General features: G+C 38.0%; 1 protein-coding gene across 10 annotated transcripts in view; it reads left to right on the top strand.

Moving 5' to 3' along the window:
* Positions 1 to 26410, top strand: part of FTO (FTO, alpha-ketoglutarate dependent dioxygenase) — a 232702-nt gene that overhangs the window by 61850 nt on the left and 144442 nt on the right. For 8 of the 10 annotated variants that reach the window (XR_002442136.1, XM_021408379.1, XM_021408378.1 and 5 more), the window contains 2 exons: positions 85 to 228; positions 6106 to 6225. Coding sequence is in view for 8 of the 10 variants with exons in the window: in XM_021408379.1 (XP_021264054.1) it covers positions 85 to 228; positions 6106 to 6225 (264 nt within the window). In the remaining 2 variants the exon portion in view is untranslated. Of the gene's footprint in view, positions 1 to 84; positions 229 to 6105; positions 6226 to 7089; positions 7387 to 17587; positions 17721 to 26410 lie in introns of those variants that run through there. The other 2 variants (XR_002442138.1, XM_021408383.1) reach the window with 2 other exon arrangements.

Below are 26410 nucleotides of genomic sequence, written 5' to 3'. Positions count from 1 at the left end.
TTCTTCAGAACTAAATTGTTCAGTGTACTTGAGAAACATTTGTGTTCTGATATGACTCAATATCTATTCTTATTCTTTGTTTAGTGTTCAAGAGGAACATTGGAATACATATTTGGGCAATGCGAACTGGCACTCCAGAATTTACAAACTGATTCTACTTCAACGGCTTTATCTTTGAAATCACTGGAAACTGCAGTTGTAAAGCAAGTGGAAGAAATACATAATGAGGTGAGAAGACATGCAGTGGAAATGCTGCAGCTAGATTCTGAGAGGTGCAGTCTGGTGCTGGAGTAGCTGGCAGCCGAGCTCAACAGCTCACAAAGCATGGCACTGTATAAGTTTATAATGTGGTTTTTTTATGATTTATTTACTTGTTTACAGCAATCAGGATTAACTCAGATCTGATACTTTCATTTCCATGAAGTTTTCATTTTTTTCCTTCTTAAGATCCCTCTGCTGGTAGAGGCAAGGAGTAGTTTCAGTAGGATTGGCTTCATTGTGCCAAGGTTGCCAAATCATTGCGTGGTGGACAAACCAAATGCTGTGGCACTCATGTAACTGGGAGAGGAGTGTAGGGGTGAAATTAAAGGGGAAGTGCATGTAAGATTTTCCAGTTGTTTGTCAGATATTAAGGTAGCTACCAGTCTTTTACTGAATGGCAGGTGAGACAGCTGTGAATGTCAGCTTTAAGGTATGTTCTGAAGAAAACGTAGTGGAAATAATTATGAGGAATATACTTCAGTGGGTCATTCTGTGCTAAAAAATGTACAAAGGTAACAATGCTTTTTCATAGAAGTTTGCTGAAGCTGACACAGAGTTCCATGGTCTGAAGTATGGGTCTGGAGTCTTCTTAAATGCATTCATTTAAGAGTGTCTGTTTGGGGAGACTGTGGAGATTGTATCTTTTTTTCTGATGTAAAAGTAGCCAATATCATGAGTGCAACTTTGCTTGCTCTCTGGTGACAGTCAGGAACATGACACAGTGGATGGGTCTTCTCATGGTGGTGACATTTCCAAAGCTGGTTAGTTAATTACTTTTTTTTTTGAAGGAAATGCATTCAATGCACTACGTATTAGGAGTTTCAAGTGACGTTGTTTAGTTGCTCTGATAAGTTCTACTTCTACCTGAAACAACACTTTCAGCTTCTCTGAACTAAAGCACTGATGGTTGTCTCTTTAAAAACAACTATAGAAAGCAAAATACAAATTTCTGAGCCAGTTTTTCTTAAGTATCAGCTACAGTATTTCTATATTCAAGCATTTTAAGGGAGCTAATCTGTGCTGCTACTAAAATAAGTACGGTCAGTGTTGTATTAGAACATCTGTAGGTAGTACTGAAATAGTTTTGACTCAAGTGAGACCTTTTGTAAAGGGTTTAAATTGTTATCTGCTGAAGAATCTGATACTGTGCATTGCTACTGAAACTTGGTAGAACATATTTTTATTTGTTCAAAGCTGGTAAAAATGGTACAGTGATAGCAAAAGATTTGCACCTTTGACTTTTAGCAGAACAGCTCCAAAAGCAGTTTAAAGAAGTCTCATGCATGCAGGGCTTTAGAAAACATTAATCAGGCTCAGTCCATAAAACTATACGCATATGTGGCTTGCACAGCTAGGGCCACATGCACAGCTGGTGTAAATTTGCATGGGTCCTTTAACATCAAAGCTCTGTGCCGTTTACATCAGGTGAGAGACTAGCCCCTGGTGTTTGCAGTCACCTGAATAATTTTGCTATGTGACATACAGGGATGTTTCCTGTAACACATATGGGATATACTGTAACAGAAATCATTGTTTAACTTGTACATATTGTCCACTTAGTCCTAGTAGACACATTGGATCTATATTTCATTTGAAAAGAAAAACCCACTTGTCTCTTTTTTCTTTCCCAAGGTCACCTCTTCACTTAAAGTACTAACTTTGTATGTTGAAATACAATTTAAATTTCATTTATTTGCTGAGCAAATAGACAAAGTTAGCTGTTGTTTATCATTGTGTTAAATTCATGTTTCTTTTTCAAGCATCACTGAAGGGAAAATATACAGATCTGTGAGGCTAATGCAGGTTTTTGCATATGAAAACTTCCTGCATTCTTTTCTTGCTATATGATAAATCTTTGTATTTTTAGGCACATTATGCAGGTTTTAGGCTCAAATTTTCTCAGGCAGATGAAGAACAAGAGCATGTTTTCTTTCTTTAAAGAATTAAACTGTTCAACTACTAATGAAAACCAGTCTTCCATCCGATCACTGTCCTGATCCATGTGATCAGGATTTGGTCACTTTTTTTTTTGCCCTCTTAGTTCATTATTATTTTAAATAAGAAAAATGAAACTGAAGTAGCTAAAGCCAAATATAGAATTAATGAAGAACTGTCAGCCAGTTTTGCCTGTGTATTTCTGTTTTGGTATGCAGGTTATCTACCTTTGGAGCAGTGATCATGGGCTTGAAATGGGGTGGTGTTTCATTCCCTAGAGTAGGTGGTACCGTTGTATTCTAATTCTAAATGTCATAACTGAAGCTCCTCACATGTTTTAATTCAGAGAGAAAAAAACCTAAGAGTAGATCTGAAAGACTAAAATATGATTTTGTGCCTTCACATCTGTATTTCTGGATAGGAAAATGGACTTGCTGCCTTGAAAAAAGGGGATTAGAACTGAAGATCTAGAGCAGAGGTGTGTAGTCTTAGTATTTCTATTTTTGTGGTGGGCAGAGAGACCTCTAAAAGAGATAGAGCTGAGCATCTGGGCGATGGCTTTTCTGATTGCTTGTTTTCCCAGAGTTCACTTGGTGGAAACCTGCCTTGGCTACAGGGGATGTTAGCGATGAAGTGAAGTTACTCTTTAAAGCAATCCGACTGCTGTTTGGCCAGTGATTGCTAAAATCACCAGTAACCTGTTCTTTGGGTGTCAAAGACCCGTTGTTAACCTTGCTGAGAGTAGTGCAAAATTTGTTATGTGAGGAAGACTCAAGGCTCCTTATTCAGCAATGCTGAGCTAACAACAAGTTCTCTATGAAATAAAACACCCAAGGAACTTTTTTAGGATCTATTGTGTTTAAAATATAGCAGGCTTCAAAGTAAGTACTGAAGTTTGAAAAAGTGAGACTTTGTCCTCACCAGGGTTTTGGTTCAGGCCTGGTTATTGCAACCAATTCAGTCTTGAGTTTTCATTACAACGTTGCTTGTGAGGTACAGTGACTCTTAACTACAGCAAATATGTTTTCATAGCAGCAGTAGGTACATCTATCACGGTTTGTCATTTGTACACCTGCAGGGCTGTGGAGAAGCCTGGGCTAGCTGAGTCAAGAGTATGTGGTGTTAGGTGCTGGGTCACCGCTGAGGAAGGGGAGCAGTGTATGCAGCAAGGAAGGTTAAAATGTTTTAGCATGTCACACTGAGCCTACGGCATGGTTGGTGGCTGGATGGTACAGGAGAGAGAAGTATAAATCACCTATATCTGTGGCATTTAATAACCAATACTTTTAAATAAGTGACTGAGGAGCGCTGCCTCGCAAAATGCCAAATGCTGCTGTTGGCCTTTTACTACCCAGTATTGACTATAACCTAAAATTGGCCTTTAATCATCACTAAAGGACAACCTGAAAATCTGCTGAGGTTAGACATACGAGGCCTGATTCTGAGCTTTCTTGCACAGATGTAAGCCATAAGACGACAGAAGTTTTCCTTGAATGTGCAGCATATGTATTTTTTCCATGTTAATGTGTTTGGGCTTTGTCCTGTGCGGTCACGTGAATTTCTTTCTTATCTGAACTGAAGCTACCTCCAGTATGTAGGAGTCTCTAAATTAAACTCTGGCAAAACACTTGGCAAGAACAGGTAACCTGAGAGTTTTGTTGCAGAAGATGAATGTTAGTACCTGTACCTTTAGTTCCCCTTAGTCTAGAATTGAGTTTTTGTCTCCAGTATGTACAATTGTGTTGTTTTTACTTGGCATAGATCCTCTTCTTCATATACAGAGGTGGAAGGAAGCGAGGCAGTAGGAATGCCTTCTTCCTGCAGGAAGAGTTTAGTGACTAGAGTTCAATGAAAGAGTTTAAGAGTTTATGCCAATTTAGAGTTAGTGCTAATTTTAAAATACCAGACGAACTTAGTATAACTTGTATCTGTGCAGATTTTTAGCCAAAGTAGGTATACATGCTTACTAATTTCTAAAGCATGAGTAAGTGATAGAGGAATTTGTCTCCATGCCTCATCAAGATGACTTTTTTCAGAACAGCCACCTGGTCAGAGGCAAGCAGCTCAGCTGTCAGTCTGCTTGATGGCAAAGTTCATGGGTGAAATGTTGCTGGTCTTTTCTTCCTCCTCTTCTGTTAACTCAGTTTATAGCTAAATTGAGGCACCATGAGATGAATGCTGACCTGAGCTTGAGAGCCCCAGTATGCGTCAGTCCACATCTCTTAACAGCCACATGTTGATACACTGATATCTGATGAGATCAGGAATCCTGCAGAAAATTAACTAGCCTATTGCTCTTGTGTATGATATAAGAGATCAAGATGCGTTTAAGATTTGGCCATGATGTCAGACTTGACATAGACTGAAACTGCGTAATGTAGCAAATCAATATGATTATTGTTAAAAATCGGATTGACTGAAATAGATTTTTATCATGATGAGCCATATTGTAGCATTGACTTTCATTTTTTTAAAATAGTTTTTCTTTGATTAATGGCTTAATGTAATTCATTTCCTGAAACATATTTGCCAGATATCATGTGTTGTTGCCCTCTCAGTGAAAGAGGCCAGCAAAAATAGAGAAGGAAAAAAGTAGTGAGTACTCAATACTCTAGTTGAACTGTTGATGTGCTCAGCCATCCCAGAACAGTGGATACTGATTTTTAATGAAGCACAGCTTGATGCTTCATACCTCGTTAATGCTTTGGAAGCAGCAAGTACTACTACAACTATTTTTATGAAGGGTGTATGTCACCAAACTTCTGTATTGTAAGCCACTGTATTTACAGTCAATTTTAAAAGATATTCTAATATTTGTCTGTCAACTGATCATGTTACGTTTTACTAACAAAATTGATTTAATGTTCATTTTAAATGTTTCAAATTTAAGTTTCTTTTATTGCATTCATTAATGTGTATTGACTAAACATTGAGTTAATGTTAGCTCAACCACTTTGAGATTTCTGTAGCCTTGCTGGAAGGAATTAGGTGACAGCTTTGGGCATTTTTCTTTATTCCTTCACCTTGTCGGGTTCTCTTTGTTTGCATCACCAGAGTCAAGCAGGGATAAACAAAATCTTTTGTGGTAGCAAACAATGATTAAAGCAACTTTGAACTTGGTGTGAAATGTAACTACCGTTACAAAAATAAATACATAATTCTAAAGGCCAGAACTGTGGATTGCTATTAAAGGTAGCAATCAGGCTCAGCAGGAATTAGGATAAATAGAATTAGTTTGCTTAAAGAATATTCAATGAGTTATGTATAACTATCATGTCTTAAAGTTGAAGAGCCGCTCATATATGAAATTAAAAACCAACAACAAACTAGCAGTGTACTGCAGAATTTGTATTTCATATTCTAAAAAAAAGCATTACCTTGCTTGTGTTCAAGTTTTATTGCTTTGTTGGGATAATGTTTTCTTTGTAAAGCACAGTTCCCACCTAAACAGGAAAACATGGGGCCTGTTCTTCCCAATGCACCAAGCAGCAGACAGCTGCCTTGCACTTTCAGTACGCACAGGGCAGTTTGGCTGCACAGGAGGTTCAACAGAGGGAGCATGAGCCTGGCCACAGCACTGCAGCTCGTCCCAAAGTTGTTGGCTGCTTGTCTGGTAACCAGACTGTTTAGTAAAGTAGGGGAAACTACTATGTTTCATTATAAAGCTATGCTCTTTTTCCATTGCAATTGACTAGGCTGTGTTCTAGCACGGTTTATTGCTGCAATTTTATTCCGCCCTTTGTATTACTAAATGACAGCTGTAAGGGGATGTTTAGAAATGAATGCTTCGGTAGCCTTGTCATTTTCCAAGGGATTGTTCAGGTATATCTGTACTCATGTACTACCCCAGTCCTGCCCCACACAGTGAAAAATAAATGATTTACACAACCACGTGTTTTTGTCTTGCAGGTTGAATTTGAGTGGCTTAGGCAGTTTTGGTTTCAAGGCAAACGGTATTTGAAATGCACTGACTGGTGGCTTAAGCCCATGGCTAAACTGGAAGAGTTTTGGAGAAAAATGGAGATTATGGTAAGCACTGGTTTTATAGTCTGAAGTTTTTTGGGGTTTAATTCTGAGAGCACTAACAGTTACGTTTTTAATTATACTGTAGTAACCGGATTTCTTCTTTATTCAGAACATATGAAAAGTGGAATCAGCGTCAGCCTTCCACTGCTTCCTCTTATTTCTCTCCCCCAGTAGCCAAAACAAATACGAGCAAAGTAAGATCCAAAAACCAAGAGGATATTTTAATTGTTTCCTGACTTGGCTTGTTTTTAAAGTTTGACAGTGTCACAAGGTGACAGGCAGGTACTGCATCACACCAACTGGTACCTGAAACTGTGCAGTGTCATCTTTCCATACAACACCAAGATAGACAGTACAACTCTTTGCCAATCACGACAGCAGTGAATGTATTCGTGGAAAGTTTGGGGTAAAATCTGATGATCTGGAGGTGCTCCTATCTGTTAGTAGTCCATGTGCACAATTAGATCCTGCCTAGGACCAGCAAGAGGTGATTAGTTTCTTGAACAACTAGAGGTATGATAGTTGCTGAGCTTTTGAAAGTACATCCTTGCCTTCCTTCAAAACTGACTGGGTGAACGCTCTTAGCTCGCTTGCTATTGCTGTGTAAGTAGAGACTCAGTGAGGGCACTTTGCAAGAGTTCAACACAATTGCTGATAAACCTGCTTCTAGATCTATAAGCAGAAGGAACTACATTGGCCAACATGTCTTGCTGGTATCCTTACATCTCTGTGAGAAGCTTCTTTTGCATCGTTTCTGCTGGTCACGGTTTAAGCCTCAGCTTGTCCCTAGTTGTCTTGGAAGAGTTTGTCGTGTGGCTGAGGATCCTGAATATCACTTGTAGTAGAAATTTTCTTGAATTCCCATAGGTATGGTGCAACAAGAGTCTGCTAATTGAGTTTTGAGAGAAACCGTGTTACTCTCGAATGTGTTCAGAAGTATTTGGAAGCTTTTCTTGGCAACAGCTGATTCTGACTCTGGAAAATAAGTGTGGAAAAGTAGGATGTTTGTATGTGAAATCAGTTGCTGCAAGGAATTGCCGAACATTGGACTGTCCTACAAAAAGAGGGGAAAAAGATTTATGACTTGTTTATCTTTGTTTTTTTCCTCATCTTTGTGTTGTCAGAATCAGCTACTCTGGAGTGACCTTTATCAATTAAAAAAAAAAGTACCCTTTGGTTTGTTTTTCCTTCAGATGACAACTTACCCTCTTGTAACAGAGGCTTAGATGAGGTAGAGACAAGAATGTTTGATTGTTATTTTATATCCATTGTGTGTTGAGAACATGGAAGAACAGCAAACTCGGGAATTCTCTAGGGTTAGGTTTTCTGCAATTGGTGTGACATTGCCATGTGTCTCTAATTAGAAACACGGTGGCGTCAGTGTATCTCCTTTCAACAGGCCTCAGGATGATATTTATCAGCAAGCTGATGCTTGGGCCAAGACAGAAGCTGCTTCCAATTTAAATTTTAAAAATTGCTTTAATGTTTTATGACTTATAATACATTAATCACAATTAATTTCAACTATTGAGGGAGACAGAAGAGAATGTTAATTGAGAATGTCTGCTTTGTTGAGTCTCTAAGTAAATCTGATGCTTACTGTATTTGGGGCTTGGAGGTGGGGTGGGTTTGTTTGTTTTTAACCTACATTTTGTCCTTTGTGTTTCACGAACTGACGGTAGGGGGCAATGTTGAGCCGCGGTTTTAATGCTACAGCGAGCACTGACTTTATAAAAATGCATAGAAATGGAGCATTAACATCAAGAATTATCCCTGTTGCTTCAAGTTAGCTGTAATCTCTAAGATTCCATAACACAGGAAATCAATTGTGGGTTAACAAATTCAACAGCAATTTAACATAAAAAGTGCAGTGTTTTGGTGCATGCTTAGCTTCCACAGCATTAAGTTAAATCAAAAAGGTATTTCTGAAGGTACCCAGTAGTCTGCAGGCAATGTTTTTTCTCCAAATTTATAATTTTAACTGAATGATTCTTTTAAAAGTAAAAACAATAAAATAAAAACTTCCCTTTTATAATGCGGAAAAAATGCTTCAGGTATAAATGTCTTGCAGTTGTAGATCTTGTCTCAGTAGAGTATTATTCTTAAGAGGAACTATTTCTTAAAAGAAAATACTTAAGCGATGCATTTTTCTTTGTGTGTGAGCTTAACAGCTCTTGACTGAAATTTTTTGAGTGTATGTGGAGTGATGCAGTCCTGGGTTCCCTGTGTGCTTTTTTCCCCCTTGTTTAGTAATGCAGTTTTAAAGGAGGGGAAAAAAATAAGTCTTCCAAATTTTCTGACTCTGCTAATTGTAACTGCTCCAGTATCACAGCAAAGTGTGATGCCTCAGGAATTTAAACCCAGTGTCTTCAAACCTTTGGGCTCTATTTAATGTTCCTGTACATTATGGCAAGCACACCATTTTATCGTAATGTTTAGTCCTGGCATTTCTTTCCCCGAGGATAGTTTTACTTAGAGCTCGCTCTTGTGATGTAAATGTTAAACCTTTCATTTGAATGACATTCTGATAAAACATCACATTTCCCACAATATTACCTCATGAATTTATGAACCATTAAATCTAAAGCAGTTTAACCAGTCTTCTCTTTTTCCCCCTCCCTTGAAAATATGAAGGCTATTCAAGTGTTTGAGGTGTTTTTTTTCTTAAAAAGTCATCCAAGATTAACACGTTATCATGTGCAACATCAGGATAAATGCTTGCTGAATTCAAAGGGAGAGTTACCATTTGAAAAAAAAGACTGTACAAGCTTTGCTTCCTGAGCAAAGAGAAGTCTGAAAAGCTGAAATCTCATGTGATGTGAGGAAGTCTTGCTGTAGCTGTTCTGAGATTCAGCGGAGAGACAATTTGTCTCTCAGGGTCTGATATCATGCAAACCTTGCAATCTGACATTTATTTTAGCTATGGAAATGTTTTAACTCCGTGCCAAATCAGTAAGAACTGTATAAGTCCTACAGTCTTTTTTTGTTTATTTTGTTTTAGGCTGATTCACGTTTGAAAAAGTAAATCGGTGGAATGAAAAGTAAACATGTATACTCAAATACCAAATCTTTAAAGTCTGCTTTTTATATACCTAGTGTTCCTTTTCTTCTTTTTCTTTCTTTTGATGACCCTGGTAGCGCTGTATGGTATGAATTGTATTTCCTGCTTTGACAGTCCATTTAGCAATGTAGCAATGTATTTATATGGCAGTTGGCCTTAATAACCTTTATTGACTTCGGTGGGTAAGAGCCAAGACTGGGATTATTAAAATGTATCAGTTTCCCTGCAGTATAAAAGCAAAACATATATAATTATGTTAGGTAGGCTAGGCTCCATTTAATCCCACCTATTTATGGAGGAATTTGGCAAGTTGAAGGAAATTGTAGTTCTAAAATGTAAAGAAAAAATGAGTGAGCGAGCTTATTTAGCAGCATAGCCGCTTTCCTGTTCTTAAGGGTTTACTTATAGGAATGAAACATAGATCCTAAAGAATGATTTTTTTTTTTTTTGATAGTACAACTGAAACACAAGTAATTGTTACACCATTTGTTTCACTTTTTGGCATCCCAAAATATAGATATTGATACTGGTATGCCACATACCTATTGGTTTACAAATGTCACGTGCAAACAGTAGCATGCGTGTCCTGTGTGGTTGTAATGAGCAAACTGGCATTCAAGCAAGCTGATAGCTCTGTGCACGACTGTTTCATCTCAATTTTTAAGTTCTTTAAAAAAAAAAAAAACAGTAAACAACGCATTAGCTCACCATGTTACTTTTACACTTTATTCTCAGTACTATATTTTATCTGTTTATGCAGCTGAATAGAAATCAGAAAGCCAAGATATTTTCACATAAAATTGTTTTTCTTTCCTTTCTGGGGTCTGTTTCATTCTTTGGTTCTAACGCTATGTATGAAGTAAGCCATAGTTTCTGCTGTAAGCCACTATTGTCACGGGCTTACAGCCTCACGGTCTGGGCTGTAACTTGAGCTACAAAATCTCAGCCCAGGGCCGTAATATATTTCTTCTTTTTTCTTTTTTTTTTTCTTCCTCCAAATTAAAACAAGGGCTTAAATGTGTATTTCAATCAAGGCATTTCTGTTCCAGAATAACCACCATAAGCTATAAGATAAAATATGCTTTTAAAAGGAATTTTAGAAGGAATTCTCCTAGCTTTTCTAGACTTTGGCACTTTAAACAGCTAACCAATTATACTGGGGGACGAAGGAGGGGGGAAAAACACACAGAAAGATAATGGGATCCCAAACAGGCTGGTTGTTTGTTTAGCATTTTCAGAAAATGCAAAGCAAGTTAACCGATGTTTGAATTGGTCTGACCTTGGCAGCCAGATTTCAAGAATTCTGAGCTATGATTTTAATTTCTTTTAGCTTTCCCCTTGTGCTTAGATATTGCAGCGTCACACTGCTTTATTGGAGGAGCACGTGGTGATGGGTGATAGTGTTTGCCTAATGAGATGTAAAATGTAGGCACAACATGGGAGCTCAAAGACCCAAATTTTAGCCATATCTCTTGTCTTTTGGGGCTCTTCTTATCTGTTTAGACCAGACCCTTTAAATAAATGTATTTTTGGCAGGTTTCATTTTATGTACACTAGGAGTCAGATATTCCTGGAAATGTATCTTTGATCTCAAACAACAGCAAGACAACCTGATCCCAAAGACTTGTTTTTCTTTTTTAGAAATATTTTTTTTACATTGTTTTCCTTGACCTCAATATTTTTAGCCATTAGAAATGGGAGAAAGGATTCAGCATTGCGTTCAGTAGAATCTCTAACAATCTTTTTTTTTTTTAATATAAAAGTCTTGCACATCTTTCAGGAAAAAAAAAATATTTACAATTCTGAGGGAATTCAGACTTAAGCTTCCAAAACAAAGTGTGTGCTGAAAGCACAAAGGGCCGTGTTTATGATTCTCTTTGAAGTGTTTTTGCAACAGGATAAGGAAAATTTTAGAAACTGTCTGATAGTGTTCAGGGTAAATACTTAAACCCCTTTAGAGAATTTCACACACAGATACTGTGCAGCAGAAAAAAGGATACTTATGTTTCCTAAAGCTGCTACAGCCTACAGCTTTGTACTTAAAGACAGAGGTGTTGAATAGAATTCTACTGAGGATACATCCAGTGACAATATCTACAGGAACATCACAGCAAACCAGTGGATAGCACTTTCTATTTTTAACCCTTCTGTGAGCTGGTTGATATCTAAGCTGGGTTGATGTGAAGCTCTCTAACAGTTCTATTATACACTGGAACTGCTCAAAGGGCACTCTTCCAGCTCTCGCAGCGCACGGTGAAAATTGCTCTGAAAACATTTGAAATTGTGATGCAAACTGGCGTGAGCTGGGAAGAGTTTAGGACAGGTGACCTCACCTCATGTCCTCTAGGGGAGCAAGATGCTGTGCCTCAATGAGCCTCGGTTTGGAATGGCTGGAGTGCTGTTCTATTGTGCTAAACTCTTACTGTAATAGGGCTGCTTTTTATCTTCTGACTGTATACAAACATAGTGAAGATGTACATGGTCGTGCATAATATATACATGTACTTGCTATAAAATATTATGAGCTCCATGTTATTGTTATTCCCGTCCCTGGAAGCATTCAAGGCCAGGTTGGATGGGGCTGTGAGCACCCTGGTCTAGAGGGAGGTGTTCCTGCCTATAGCAGGGGTTGGAACTGGATGATCTTAAAGGTCATTTCCAACCCAAACCATTCTATGTGTTGCACATATTTGTATTTTAAATCAATCAGCAGAAATCAGAATTCATGCATGTAGGTTATGCCCCAGTTTTGCACCCAGATTGTTGTATAAATTGATCTGTGTCTGAGCTGAGCACAGTGACTTACACTGGGTGCTCCATCCCACACAGAATTGTTTTCAGACTGGGTGGCTTGCCAGAGTGTGCATATATATATGTACACACAAATGCATACACAGATATGTCTGTTATAAGTGATTTTCTAATTGTTAACTTCTTTGCGTAGATTTTGGATCTTATAAAATTTTACTTAAGGAAAAGCAGTTTATAGAGAATAACACTGAGGGAAATTGCTTGCAGTTCTCAGCAGCAGGAACAGCAAATAGAGGTTAGAGAGTGTGAAGACTGCTCTTGGTAGCCCTGCTAACACCTGGTGTGTGCCAGAGAGAGGAAGCTCAGGCCAGAGTTCCTCCTGAACTCCTGTGAGTCAGTGTCAGTGCTGGGAAGATTTTTTTTTTTTTATACCCCAGTATTGCCCTTTTATTGTCAGTGGGATTTCAGTGAAAGTGAAGTTGGTGTAACTGGGCCACAGTAGATTGTGTAGAACTCAGTGCTGCTTTCACCATTTTTCCTCAGAACCTTGGAATGCACTGGAGTAACAAAGGGACGTTTTGTTAACAGTATGCTTATTGATTTATAAGGCTTATTATTTTCTGTGGAAATGGCAAAGTAGTATGTAGGTTGATTTTTACACAAATGTAGGTCACTCTGAAAGTAATGCCTCCTATTTCCTTAGAAACTGCAACATATACAGAGAGCACAATAACACTGCAGTCAGCACCGTTAGCTGTGCATTTTCACTAGCAGTGAACAAGAGCCTGCATGCTGCACTTGTAAAAAATCTCCAGCAGCAGAGGTGACCACTGTTGCTGTCACCACTGCTGAAATGCACCACGCACCGCCTTGCTGTGCTCGCATCTCCTGGTTGGTCTCCAGAAACATTCAGCAAACGTCAATGAATGTCAGTGGGTTCAATTTTTTCCTCATGGAGGAATTTAGTTCTGTACTGCTCCTTCCTATGCACTTCTGTGTCAAACGTCAGTCTGTCAGAGTGCCCCTCTGATGCCATGTGTCACACAGCAACAAGATGTAATGGAATATTGGTGGGAAGGTTCAGCCTCTACTGCCATCCCACCACCATCCACCTCTGATGTCGTGGGCCAACATAATTGAATAGGAGGTGTTACTTTCAGAGCAGCATTGTAGTATTGGGCTATTGTTTCTCTTGTCCAACTATTCATTGCAAATTCTTTTATGTTTTTCAAAAGCCTTCTCCTAGTATACAAACTGAATCAAGGACAACATCTCCACGTGGATAACTTTTTTCAAATTAAATTTCCTGTATTTTTTAAAATATCTGTCTCTCCAAGTTATATAAAAATTATCAACTATATAGAAAGTGATTTCTAGTTCTTATTTATGCCATCATAGAAGTGATCAGATACAGTTTTTTTTATGTTTATGTATATAAGTTTTATGTGTTTATGAAGATACTACATTGGGACAAGAAGGATCTAGCTTGGTGTTGAAAGTAAATTACAGCGGTTTGGTGGGAGTCAATTTTCATGTGATCCCTAAAAGCTAGGGGAAGTTACTATTTCTATTGAAACTGAAAGTGAATAGCAGTACAGCTAAAATGCCATCATCTATGCTGCTGTGATTATAATATTTTTTTGAGTCCTACAAGCATTTTTAAACACGACTATTTCTATTGTATAGTAGTGGCTGTGTGTCCACTTTCTACTTTTCAAATGACTTTTGTAAGCAATGGAGATGTCCTCCAAGAAGTTGGCGTTGCTGCATTGATATCTTTTCTTTCCTATTTGATGGTCAGCCCTAATTCCTAACAAGATCATGGGGCAATAATGTTTTTGCAGTCTAGTTTTTAACAGTTACTTTATCTTTGATCAATATTACAGCTCTTAGTTTATATATAAAGAAATAAAATTTGCCATAGGAAGCATTATGGTCTGTTGGATTAGGTGGTGATTCTGTCACTGACTCTGTTTAACTTGTGCAAGTAACTGAAGTGTAGTTTTCAAAATCAATCTGGAAATCAAAATGTTGAAGTCTTATTTTGGTTTTAGATTGCAGACTTATTTCTGATCTTAGGTTCCTCATCAATAAAAGGAGGTTGTGATATTTTTACTATAACTAAAAGAATTATTTATTGGCTACGTCCTATGGAGAGAATGTTTTGCAGTTGAAAGGACACAACAAATTTCTGCCTCCCCCCTGCCATGATTGGAAATTGTCTAACTGGAGCCACATTTCAGATGTTTTGCTTTTATTTTCAGATGGGCAAGTTCTGTCCATTGAAGTATGACAGTGGGAGCTTGCTGTGTTCTGCCTTACCCTGGTTCCCTCCAGTTCTAGCCCTTAGCTGTTTTTGAATAAATCCTTTTTGCACTTTTCTTACAACACATCCTTCTGCTTAATAATCCTGAAGCTCTGGACATAATATAATGTTTTGTTTTCTGCAGCAGGAAAATAATTATTAGCTTTTATCAAATGTATCTAGTTAACATCAGGTTTTGACAGGTCTCTTTGGACTGCTAGGGAGACTGAACACTATATAATTCCTACAGCAGAAGCACTAATATAAAGTTCAAGTGTAGTAAATATTCTGAATTATTCCTGTTACATAATAGAATTTAATATCACAATCAGACTAATGACTTGTCTTTTTTATTATGAATTTTTGTAATATGGACTGATTTAAGGAGTGGTAAGAATAGGCCATGTCTATGCTTGTGGATGAACATGGTGTCAGTGGTGTGATGTTCAAGATGAATCTGCCTTGACGCTTACCACGCAGTATTTTGGAAAGTGTGCTGCTAATATCTGGAATAGTGCATCAGTTCATATTGTCTAGCTGCCTGGGGATCCATATCATTCTGTAATAAACTGAAGTTGAATATTTTATATACATGTGTATATATCTATGTATATATACTCTACTAATTATATTTTCATCATTCTTCAAGCTGTTTGCTACCCGCTAACAGATTAAAGCCTCAGAGGATTTGTTAGCTAGCAAGAAAGGCAATAGTTTCACAAGGATTTGGCAAGACTCAGCATGGATAGGTGAACTGGAAGATGTTTTCTTCCAGACATATTTCATTCAGACATGTAACAGAGTCAGTTTACTCACTGTCCTCTACTGCTTGTTCTCATTTTCTGCCCAATTTCCTGATTCTATTTCATGAAATTATTTGCAGGAGTATGACTTCAGAATTCACTCCTTTGCTGTATGCTAGGGATTGGTTATATTTCTGGTGGAGGATTTCAACAGAAATTAAGGTTAGCCTCTGTGAACCAATTGCTGGGCAGAGCTAAAGTACACAAAGGCTGTACTTCCCAGAATTCCTTGATACTCATGAGTAGCTGAAAATCTTTCAGCAGCTAAGCTTTATTTTTGTCATCTTCTCTCTTATGGGGAAGATGAGAGAGTACTGTGGTATTACATGTACAAGAGATACATCTATTCCCAGGGAAGCAATGATGAAGTAACATGATATTCTGTGTTATGTTTATGCAGAGGCTGGTAGCCCTGGCTGCATGTTAATCTGAAATGTTATGATGCTTTTGGAAGGATTAAAAAAAAATACATAATTAGAATGATTGTTTCTTGCTTTTTAGCAAGTTTTCTCATGTAGTTGGTTCTTCATTAGCGCAACCTTAAGGTAGCTGATGTTGTCTCTGATTCATAGCAGAGAGAGGTTATTATGCAATGATAGCTTTACAGACAAGGTTTTTCAGACCATTATTTAATTACTAATATTTTATTGCATCTCATGTAGGGCATACTTGATACGCCTGTTTATAAAACGTGTTTATGTTCATGGTCAGTTCCAGTAGTGGTCATTTCACGAAGGAATTTGAGTTTACAGTGTTGAAGCTTGAGGGCAGGGATAATGGTGAAAATGACAGCTGAATCGGTCTTGAAAACTCATGAGATTGACAAAAATATTGAACAAAACAGCAAAAAAAATCCCACTGGTTTCTCTGAGAAATCTTACTGTTAAGAAACACAACACAGGACAGATCCTCCGTTTTTTTTCTTTCCTTTTTCTTTGCTTTTTATTTTCTAGTTTTTTCTTGTTGAATACAAAATACTATAATTGAATCACTGCATTGCCTGGCTTTTTCCAACAAAATAGCAGATTTAGGGGCTTAACTGCTAGTTTCAAAAGTAATATATATAGAGAGAGCGTGCAAAGACAAAAATTGAGCACATAGATATATAATCCCAGAGGAATAAACTGACTTGTACTAGACAAGCTGAAAGCTGATTAAAATATTTCTCATCCTTTGGGTATGCAACAGCTTTTGATGATGGAGAGTGTATTAATATTCAGCTTTGCTGCTTGTCGACACTTCAGACAGGTCCCAGGAAAGACTCTGAAATGGACCAGGTTTTCACACTCTGCCAGAAATCTTTCTGAGACACAGAGCAGCCCCCTTGTACCAGTAACAGCCAAGATAAGCATAATGCTACTTAGCTATGTCTTTATTTCAGAAATTGCTTTTAGACAGTTTGGAAGGATTGAAAATTTTAAAGAATTCTTTTCATGATATAAACTCATTGAGATACAATAAAGGAGAAAGATTAATCTTAATTGTTTAAAAATAAGGCTGCTATAATCTGTTCAATTTAAAATCCATTTGTCAGAGTTCTTTGAAAACATGCAAAGATCTCAATACTAATATAAGAGACTGAGGACTTCAGAGAGTGTTCTCAATGCAAATATTTTATAACAGACAGATCTGAGGTATTGGGTAATGTTCTCTTAACTTCATTTATTCCTTTGCAATTAATACCTACTTGCTAGACAAGAATGGGATGTAAACCAGCTGCTTTATCAGCTGATACTTCTTTTGTTGGCATGCTGACATATGGGGTGTTTGCTTTCTTCCCCCTCCATGGTGACTAAATATACACAGTATCTCTGGAAAACATGTCATATGCTCTGTGAGGTGCCTTTAGGATGGCTCCAGGGCTAAATACTTCCTGTAATAGGTGAAAGAGCATGGCTTAATCAGCTTAGTTAACTTAATTAAGCTGTACGTTTTCTTATGGAACAGCCCTCAAGTATTTTTCAGTTAAACAAGTGTGCTTCATAGTTGTGGAATGACGCAACTATTGGAGAAGTCTGGTGAGGTTTTATAGTGGGCTTGAAAAAGGTGAAATTTGCTAGTTATTCTGTAATATGAAGTAGTGAATCAAAGGACAGTGCTTCTTTTCCTGAAGATTTAAAAGAGAAATGCTAATGCACTTCAGAATGTAAAGGCTTCTCATACTGAAAATGTTTACTCCCCTCCCCCATCTAATTTTAACATGGGAAGAGCTGTCCATGTTATTCCCAACTTACCCTGCCTGCTTGCAGGTGTGTCACCAGCCTCTGCACACTACCTTCTTCAACATTCCTTGGAAGAATATTAACTGGTGTAGTGTGATTATGAGCATGTGGATCTTCTCTCCTTTGATCTCTGGATCTCAGCAGAAAATAGAATTACAAGCTAAAGTGATTTGAGCTGCAATGTTCTTCCCTGAGCTGAGTTGTTCTTTGTGTTCTTCTTGAGGTGCTCCATGTTACAGAAGAGGTTTGATTTTCCTCCTGGGGAAATGCTAGGCTCCTGATTGTAGTGGAACTCTCCTGTCTTAGGCGCTTAGTGGAGGTGGTTCACTAGAATGTCATGGGCAGAGCTGGAAACGGTAAGCACTAAGCTGATCCCACTTCCCATGTCACTTGGTTCATCTGATTTCTTGGTGTTTTACTTATTTATTTACTTACAGGCTTTTGAAAGAATAAGATGGTACGGGGGAAATAAGCAGGAGAGCAAGCAGCAGGCTGCCAGCTGTAGCCAAAGGAAATGTGGGAAAGAGGATGGGAGCAGTTCTGTTGGCACCAAAGGCAATATGAGAGAAGGACTACCAGGACAGGAGTATTGAAGGGCTGTAGCGACTGGGAAACTTGAAGCTGGAGGCATAGGTGGAATGGGCTTCTGGGTACAATGAGAACAGAAAAGAGACTTGGCAGGAAGATGTTTGGTGTTTGAAGAAGTGGGGAGGAAAAAAAGAAAGAAAAGAATGGCAAGGGCTCTAAGGCAAAATAGAGGGGTGCTGTTTGGGAGAAATTGGATGGTGGAAGCCTTGCAATAGGGGAAGTGTTTATGGAGTTGGAGGGAACCTGCACAATTTCAAATATTGAGGGACTGGAAGAAGAACTGGAGAATCTTTCTACAGATGGTAAGGTAGCTGTGTCTCTTTCAAAGCAGGATATTGTGGGTAGCAATCTCTTTAGCCATTTTTTTCATCCATTTTTAAAAGTGTATGTGTTGATGGAAATTTCCTCCTTGGTGCCTTTATGTAATAAATGTAATGCTAGATTTAATATACTACTGGAAAGCCAAGCAAGGGAGAAATGGTCCTTGTTTCAGCAAATAATAGTTACGTGAAATACAGAAAGTTATTTAAATCTTGTTAAGAATGATTTTATTTTAATCTAATAAATGTATAAAATAACGTAGAAAAAGATTCAGGAAGGCAATGAGCGCTGATTTTTAACAATGTAAAGAATTATATAATGTTCAAAATGTGTGAATTATATGGTTTCATATGCTTAAACATGTGGACACACGTGTACATGTAGGGGGAAGGAGATTTATCTGTTTAAGCTGCATGTCTTCCTCCACAATGCTTGAAGATGCAGAATCTTACTGAACTGATGGAATATGTTAGTTTCTCATCTTAGTGCCTCCCACTGGCTGCGTATAATTCTCTGGTAGACTTCAGTGTTTCTTGATTATATGGGGTGTTATAATTTCCTGATGACCGATTATGTTATTTATAATGCAGAAGGTGTTAATCCTTTGGTGATTAACACTCTATTTGAATTACCAGAGGTCAGAGGTACAGTTTTTTATTTGGGCTTTTTGCAGGGTTTCTTCCAATTGTATTTTTTCCACTGAAGGTTTTGTTCTCTTTTTTTATTATTTTTTTAATCTGGAAATTACTTTGAGGGTAATGCAGGGCAGTGGGGAACAAACAGTGGACCGAAAGCTGTTCAAGCTGAAGACATGAGAAGGTAAATTTCTTTTGCAAGAAATAGATCCTCCAGAAGTCTCCTCCTTAACCATTTTGGAGAGCAGGTTTATTAAAGACTTTATTAAATACACACGCATGCACACACACGCACTTGGATGGTAATATGCACATACCTCTGTGGGTGTATACGCATATGCGTGCTTACATGTCAATGAATACATGTGTACTCTTTGTTATGTGTAAATATTTACAACTGCCATTTCAAGAGGCTTGGAGATGCTCTAGAGATTGCTGGCCAGCTGCCAGCTGGTCTCCCAGTTACTGTGTTTTATAGAATTGAGAATTGAAAAGGTGTTGTATGGGCCTTTAACTCTTCCAAAGCTTGTGACGGGGTGGAAGTTAACCTTATCTAACTATTTCAAGCCTTGCTGTTGAGACCGGTGTTGTCTTGGTGTTTTGCTGAGCTGTGCTGCTTACAGGGCTGAAGCTGGTGGGAGGGAAGCAGTGAAGGCTTTTTGCTGGTTTTGTTTTGTTGTATAAAACCCTGGACTTCTGTAAGAATGAAGGCACCTCCAAGGTAATTCACTTTTGTGCAGATTTTCTGAATGGTTGTCTCCAATTTCAAAGACTTTCCAGTGGTGTATATCAGTTGACCCAAGTATGTGGTGATACTGGCTTTACACACTGTTATGAATGTGGCCATAACGCATAGTCTTGACTGTAGAGGCTGAAGGAGATGTTCCACCTTCGTGATGTGGGAATTCCATCTACTGCAGATCTGGAAAAGCATGAGGATTTGGGAAGACCTGCAGGAGTTTCTTCGCTGGTGCTTTTCCACACTAAAACCTTTCTGCTTACGCATAGAAGCCAGTTACAGGAGTAGTATGTTGGTTGCTACTAGCCCTCTGAAGTGATTAGGACTTGCATATAAACTAAGAAGTTAGTCAAGGAAGGAAACATTACTATTAGGAAACCAAAAATGAAAGGAGAGCAGCTCACCTGGTGGGGTCTGTATTTGAGCATCAGGCTGTAGTATGTTTACAGTTCCAGTGATGCTGATCTTGGAAATCTGAGGGGTCTGATGGTCTGCCTCCACATTTTCCAGGAAGCATAATTAATCCTGACTTGTTTCTTTAAGAGAACTCAGCATCAGACTAGGCTGATCAAGAATCAGCAATGTATATCTTGCAGAGCTGGAACCTAGGTTCAGTGTCATCCAAAAGCTCTGTTTTACCTCAGTCACTGGCTGTGGCCTTAATGCCTGAGCTGCTGGATGAAGTAATTCATCTGTCCAAAAGATGGAACAGATAATAACAATATATGTTTAATCTGTACACCAAAAATTGTGGCTGCTCAGTGCTGCTCTATGATGGCTGTTAGGGATGCTCCAGCTCTTCATACAATGGTTTTGTTTTACTGCCTGTGCGCCAGCTTTCTCTCAGCTTTTCTCTGGTGTTTTGCTCCGAGCTTTGTGAGGTGCTAAGATTAGTGCTGTTTTGCTTTTGTCAAAATCTTTCATGTTTGCTGTGACAGATAGGTGAAAAAGTAGTATTTGTTCTGCTCCAGCATGCAAGGAATCCGGTGCAGACACTGAGGACAGTTAGTCCTATGTTGTGGGATAAAAAGCAGACGTGCTAAAGTTGTAGGGGGACTTTTTTCCTGTACGTGCTCCTGGGGGATCTTTGCATATAGCACTGTGGCTTCCTACATGACTTTTCTTTTTAACATTATTTAACTGCTGTCTGCCATTCAATTGCTGGCCTGTGGTTAGCATTATTTCTCTTGTACAAATACAACATGCTGCACTGGCTTCATTTCATTCCTTTTTTTATTCCCTCAGTGTTTCGCTCACATTTTAATAGTTCCATTTGAGCATAGCAGTGTTTGTTCTAGTTCTGCGGAGAGTGGGTAGTGTGGTACTGCAAAATGTGTGGAAAGCATCAGGGCTTGAAGGAGGGTTCAGTAGGAGACAATTCAAGGCAAAGTGGTTTGTGAGCTGAGCAGAGAAATGTGGAGAGTAGTGGGAAAGAGGGAAGGGAAATGATTGTGAGAAGGAAGAGAGTATAATAAGGTGAAAGAAGGGTAAAAAGTACAGAGAAGTAGAAATGGAAGTGTAAAGAATCTTAGAACTGCAAGAGAGATTTTAACAGGAAGAGTAATGAATTAGGATCTGTCCGTATAGTTCTAAAACTTTTTTTTTGTAGTCAGCATAATGAAGCTAATGTGAAAGTGTCTCATCTTTCAAAGTTATTATTCCTTCACTTTGCTCCCTGAAGTGAGAAGAGCTGCAGTAAGTGGTAGAACAGGAAGGAGAATACTTGCTTTTAGGGATCAAAAAATTCTCAAATTGCAGGTCTAATTTTAGTCTGTGTTCTTGGGAATCTTGAACCAAATACTGTGGATGGTGCTTTGTCTGAATAAGAACTATAAAGTATTAATATGAAAATCTGTTTTTTTTCTGTTAAAATTCACTTGTTGGCTGTAGTGTTTAATATTGCTCTAGGAAGATACGTAAACTATAATAACATATAGCACAGCACTTAAAAATTTGACTTGTGTGAATGTCCTTTTTTCTCTTTATATGTCAGAAGTGGTTTTGTCTGCCTATACATTTCTGAATCACCTTTCTTGAGATGTTCTGTTGTGACTTCACTGTAGCAGAAAGTTCTGCCTTAAATCTGCAGATAGAACATCTGCAGTGGTGTGCCTGTGTGAAATTTTAAGTGATGGACTGCCTGATTAAAACCACAAAATGTCTTTGTAAAAGTTGTTACTCGTTTTATGTAAATCAACTTTTTACTGCTCCAACTGTAAAAAGGACTTGGAAAAGTGTGGGGAGGGGAAGACTAGCAAGAAAAGACAAGGAAAGTGCAATTAAAGTTTTAACTTAAACTTTTATAAATATCAGCACTTCAAATGTGCATAATAAGATCTGGCTTGGTAACTAAGATCTACTTCAGGAAGAATGGAGCAAGTTGTTTGCTGACTTTGCTCATATACCTAGAGCAATGTACTTAGCAGCTTTTATATTGAAGATTATATTGTGTCGAAATACATACTATATTGTAATTTTGATGGTCTTGTTTCCAAGTCTGCTGAAATCTACTTGTTTCTGAATGTCATGAACAACTATTTATTTACTTGGATTGAACGATAATTATTTGTAGAAGTGCTGTAATCTCTTTTCAGAGCAACTGTTTGAAAAGTTGGTATAACGGACATCAGCCATTAATGTGATTCTCATCATTAGGGCTAGGAATCTGTTACTGTGAATCTGTGATGCTCTTATTTTGATGGCACTTGTCATAAGTAAAATTCATACAATGAAATAAGTTACTACACGGTCAAACAATGCTGCTGTGGTCAGAAGACAGCGGGTGTCTGTATCTACAGTGTTTGAACTGGTCCTCCAGTTCCTGGTTTCCCATGGATGTAAGTGATGGCTGCCTTATAAATGTTTTAGATCACATTGACAGCTGTGGAAATTAAACATAGCTAGCAAAATCTATTTTCTGTCTGGCCAAGTAGAAGAAAGAATAGGTGAAAAAATTCCCTAGGAAAACTAATTCTTATGAACAGTGGAGAATCTTTTCCTTTTTGCTATAATAATTTTATTGTATTCTCCAACAAATAAGGCTAGCTTTGGTTTCTTTATGCATTGTTTACATGCAAGTTTATCATTTAATGACTTGGAATATGGTTTCTAGGCCACATTGTGGCCGAGAAGAAAAAATTTCTCTAAAATTTCTCTAAATACAGGGAATTTTTTCTCTTTAGGATAGCTTCCAGAACAGTTGCAATGACCTGAGAATGGAAGGAGCTTCAAAATTCTGTGAAAATCTAAGAGGAGAAAGATTGCTAGTTTCCTTGAAATCTTGTTTCTTATAGTCTATTATGAACGTATTAACAAGTATTACCTTATCCTGCTTTAAAATACCTAAAAATGTTGAGTCTTATACAGGGATTGTGGTTTTAAAACACCAGTTTTGACACCTGCATCAGCACACTTGCACTCTCCTGGCACCTGGTTTGAGGCCATGCCACACACTTCAGAGACCAAGGGTCTCTGCCTGTTCAGTTGGCCCTTTCAGCCAGGGTTTGGGTTACTTGGCCATGCTGCTATCAGGGAGCTCCCCCTGCTCCTCTCCAGCCCAATTCTTTCATGTTTCCACAGCAACTTCCTAAATAACTCCATTAGCAAAGTATTCTCTGTAGCAATTCACTGTTAGGAGTAATTTGATAGTCCTTCTTATGACCTATACCAGTCACTGGCTGTTCCTATTCAAGCTGAAGACTCAGAAAGAGTAATGGAGTACTTCACTGTTTCATTTCTTGCATTTTTTCTGCCAAGATGGGGTGAGTTAATGTAGATTGTAGCTCAGAAATGAGGCTGTGGGATATTATTTGTGTATTTTAAAAAATCAGTGTATTGTGACCTTTAGGATATATAGACTTTTTTTTGTGGAAAAAGCTCTCTTAAAAAAAGAAGTTTATTGCAAAGTGAATGGTTAAAACCGTGCTGCAGTTACATGAAAGAGACAAATATACATTCATTATTTCCTGAGTATGTAGTTTTTATGGGAAAGTAAAGGAAGCAGTGGCTGGGTGTCATTAAGAAGTAGCTAGTGGAAAGCAGTGAAATGAGCAATGAGACTTGTAAAGTGTCCTGAAAACTGAAACACCAGTGTACAAAGTACCGCTTCTCCTCACAGATATGGATACCATATGGCAGCATTAAGGGAAATGGGGAGTAGGAGACAAGAATCCTATTATTCCTCACGCTTCCATTTGCTTACTGTTTGCTTTGGGCAAATGACTGAAGAAGCTGTTTATGGACAAGGCACCTGTCTTCCTGGGCAGGCTCCCTGAAGTTTCTTTAGTGCCATTCCAGCTTTGGCACTTCTAATTTGTTTTTGTAGTTGTTCTAGAATCAGGGTGTTATTTTTTTCTAAGTATTCCAAGATTGAAATCTATATTCATTTTCATGGGCTATAACCCTCCCTTCTCTTACAGCCTTTCAGTTTTTTCCTTGTTTTCCTTAAAAAGGCCATCTGCTATGATTGTGGTATTGCTATCCCTGAAAGCTCTTGGCCTGCTCTTTTTTTCTTACTCTGTCCATCTCTGGACCTCTTTCTGTAGCTGCCATGTGTATCTTTGGAACTGGATGGACAGATTGATGGTACTTTAATACAAGGTGTTTAAAGGATCAGGTTTCTGGGAAGACAGCTGTATGCTCTGGGTGTCTTTGGAAGGGTGCATCTGAGAAGGTAGCCTGTGTCAGCTCTATAGGAACTCCAATATCTGCAGAAATATTGTTGTCACGTTCTCAGCTGCCTCCCCCTTCCCACCTCCTAAATTACACACACATCCACTGGCCAGAGTTTTCATAAATTATTACTATTTTGTGTTAATTTTGTATTTCTCTGAAAATTAAAAAAAATCCTCAAAGATCGTTAAACTAAATCTTCCAATAGTCAATACAATTATCTTAGTTTTAATAGCCTAAATTCTAGCTTCTTTTTGCTTTGCTCATCTGAGTTCTGTGTTTACTAAAGTATTCTTGAAAATTTCCTCTTCTGATGACATACTCTGAAGTTAATGATTTGTTTTTACCACCAAAACAAGTTGCATAACATACAAAACTGGAGAAAGCACACTTAGCTGATCTCTTTCACTGTTACTTACCCCAAAAGCTGGGGAGAATGTTTCTGTATTTGGTTTTGTCCTTAGCTCAGATTATCTTAATCTTATTTGAATAAGTGGAGGTCCTTCTGTCAGCAATGGTTGTTATATCAAGAGAACAAGAGAAGCTGCACTGTGAAAGGGTGTATGGCAGGGTAAGAAAATTGCACAGATGATGTTATAAAGGGAACTCTTTGAGCAAACTTTGTATGTTATAATTCCTAAAATTAATGCTTATGTGTTAATCACAGCTTATCAGGTTGTGTAGTGGTCACGTACTGGTGATATAATAAATAATAAACTACCCCTCTACCCACTCCCTTCCTGTTTTTAGCATCACAAAGAAGTGCAATTCTTTGCACTTCTCCATTACAGTTAAGAGCAAATACTTGAACTTTCCTATGGTCTAGGAAACCTGGCATTTTAAGAAGTATTTCATAGCTGAAAAGATCACCATTACACTAGTATAATGATTTTGCTGCACTTTGCTCAGTGGAACTCATCTGTGGGGAAGAACCATCCGAAAGACATCCGAAGTTCTGCCCTGTATAGAAGTACTCAATATGACACGCAAAGTATGAGGGGATAGAATCCACCCAATACAATCTCCATTTCAGATACAGGGGGGGAAGAATGAAAGATGAAACTATTCCCAGTAGAAATGTTGTAAATCTTAGAAAATATATAAGTTTTCCTCTCTGACATACATCAAAGGCATAAAACTTGGGAGATTAAAATATGTTTTTAATCTTGGTTTGATGAGCAAAACTTTCACCATAATATTTATTATGAGAGGCTCAACTTGTGTTGCCTCTTCCCTTTGTTCTGTTTATATATGACTTCCTTTCTTCCAAAAAAGTAGGAAGTATCACTTTCACAAAGCCGAAGGATATTGCCATGGTTTGTTCATTTAAGCTGAGTCGTAGGCCCACGTGGCAGACACAAACTTTTCTTTTATTGTCCTGGGTCCCAGAGGAAGAGCAATGCTTTCTGATGGCTTCCCATGAATGCCTTTCATTTGTGGAGGAGTTTCACTGGCTTATGCTGACTGTACAAAGATCAAACAGGCAGGAAAACTGTGGTTTTGAGAAACTTAGCCAAGATCTTTGTTATTTTCTCAGAAGTTTTTCTTCTCTAACCCTATTTTTTAAGGACAGTATTAGGACAATTAGTTGTAGTGACTGGTGGAAAAAAGAGCTTGATGCATCGTTTTCTGTTTAACTTTTAAGTATTTTCTTAGTTATTAGAAAATTTGTCAACATATATTATGAAAATGCTAACCATAATTGCAGTCCTCCTTTATTGCATTTGGAATCAATGACATCCAAAATTAAGCTGGCAAAAAATGTTGTGGCTTCTTGGTCCTGCAATTTGATCTATACTGGGACCATGTACCCACAGAGTTTTGCTAAAATCACACAGGTTTTGCCAGGGCACAAAGGTCTGTCAAACGTATTTGATTATAGGAGTTGACCTATGGAAGTCTCTTTTGTCTCACAAATAGTTTGGTGTGTTTTTTCAGTGTTTTTTTCTTTTTCATATAAAGATTTCCATTTTGCTTAGCTGTTAGTAAACGTAAGTATTGGAAAGAGATATGCAGACCACAACATCTTTTTTACTGTAGTAATGGCATGTTTTGCTAGCAATACACAGTTTTCATTCTGTTGCTCATACAA

The sequence above is a fragment of the Numida meleagris genome, chromosome 10 (assembly GCF_002078875.1).
Source record: "Numida meleagris isolate 19003 breed g44 Domestic line chromosome 10, NumMel1.0, whole genome shotgun sequence".
Lineage (NCBI taxonomy): Eukaryota > Metazoa > Chordata > Aves > Galliformes > Numididae > Numida > Numida meleagris.
This window is presented reverse-complemented; position numbering and strand designations above follow the sequence as displayed.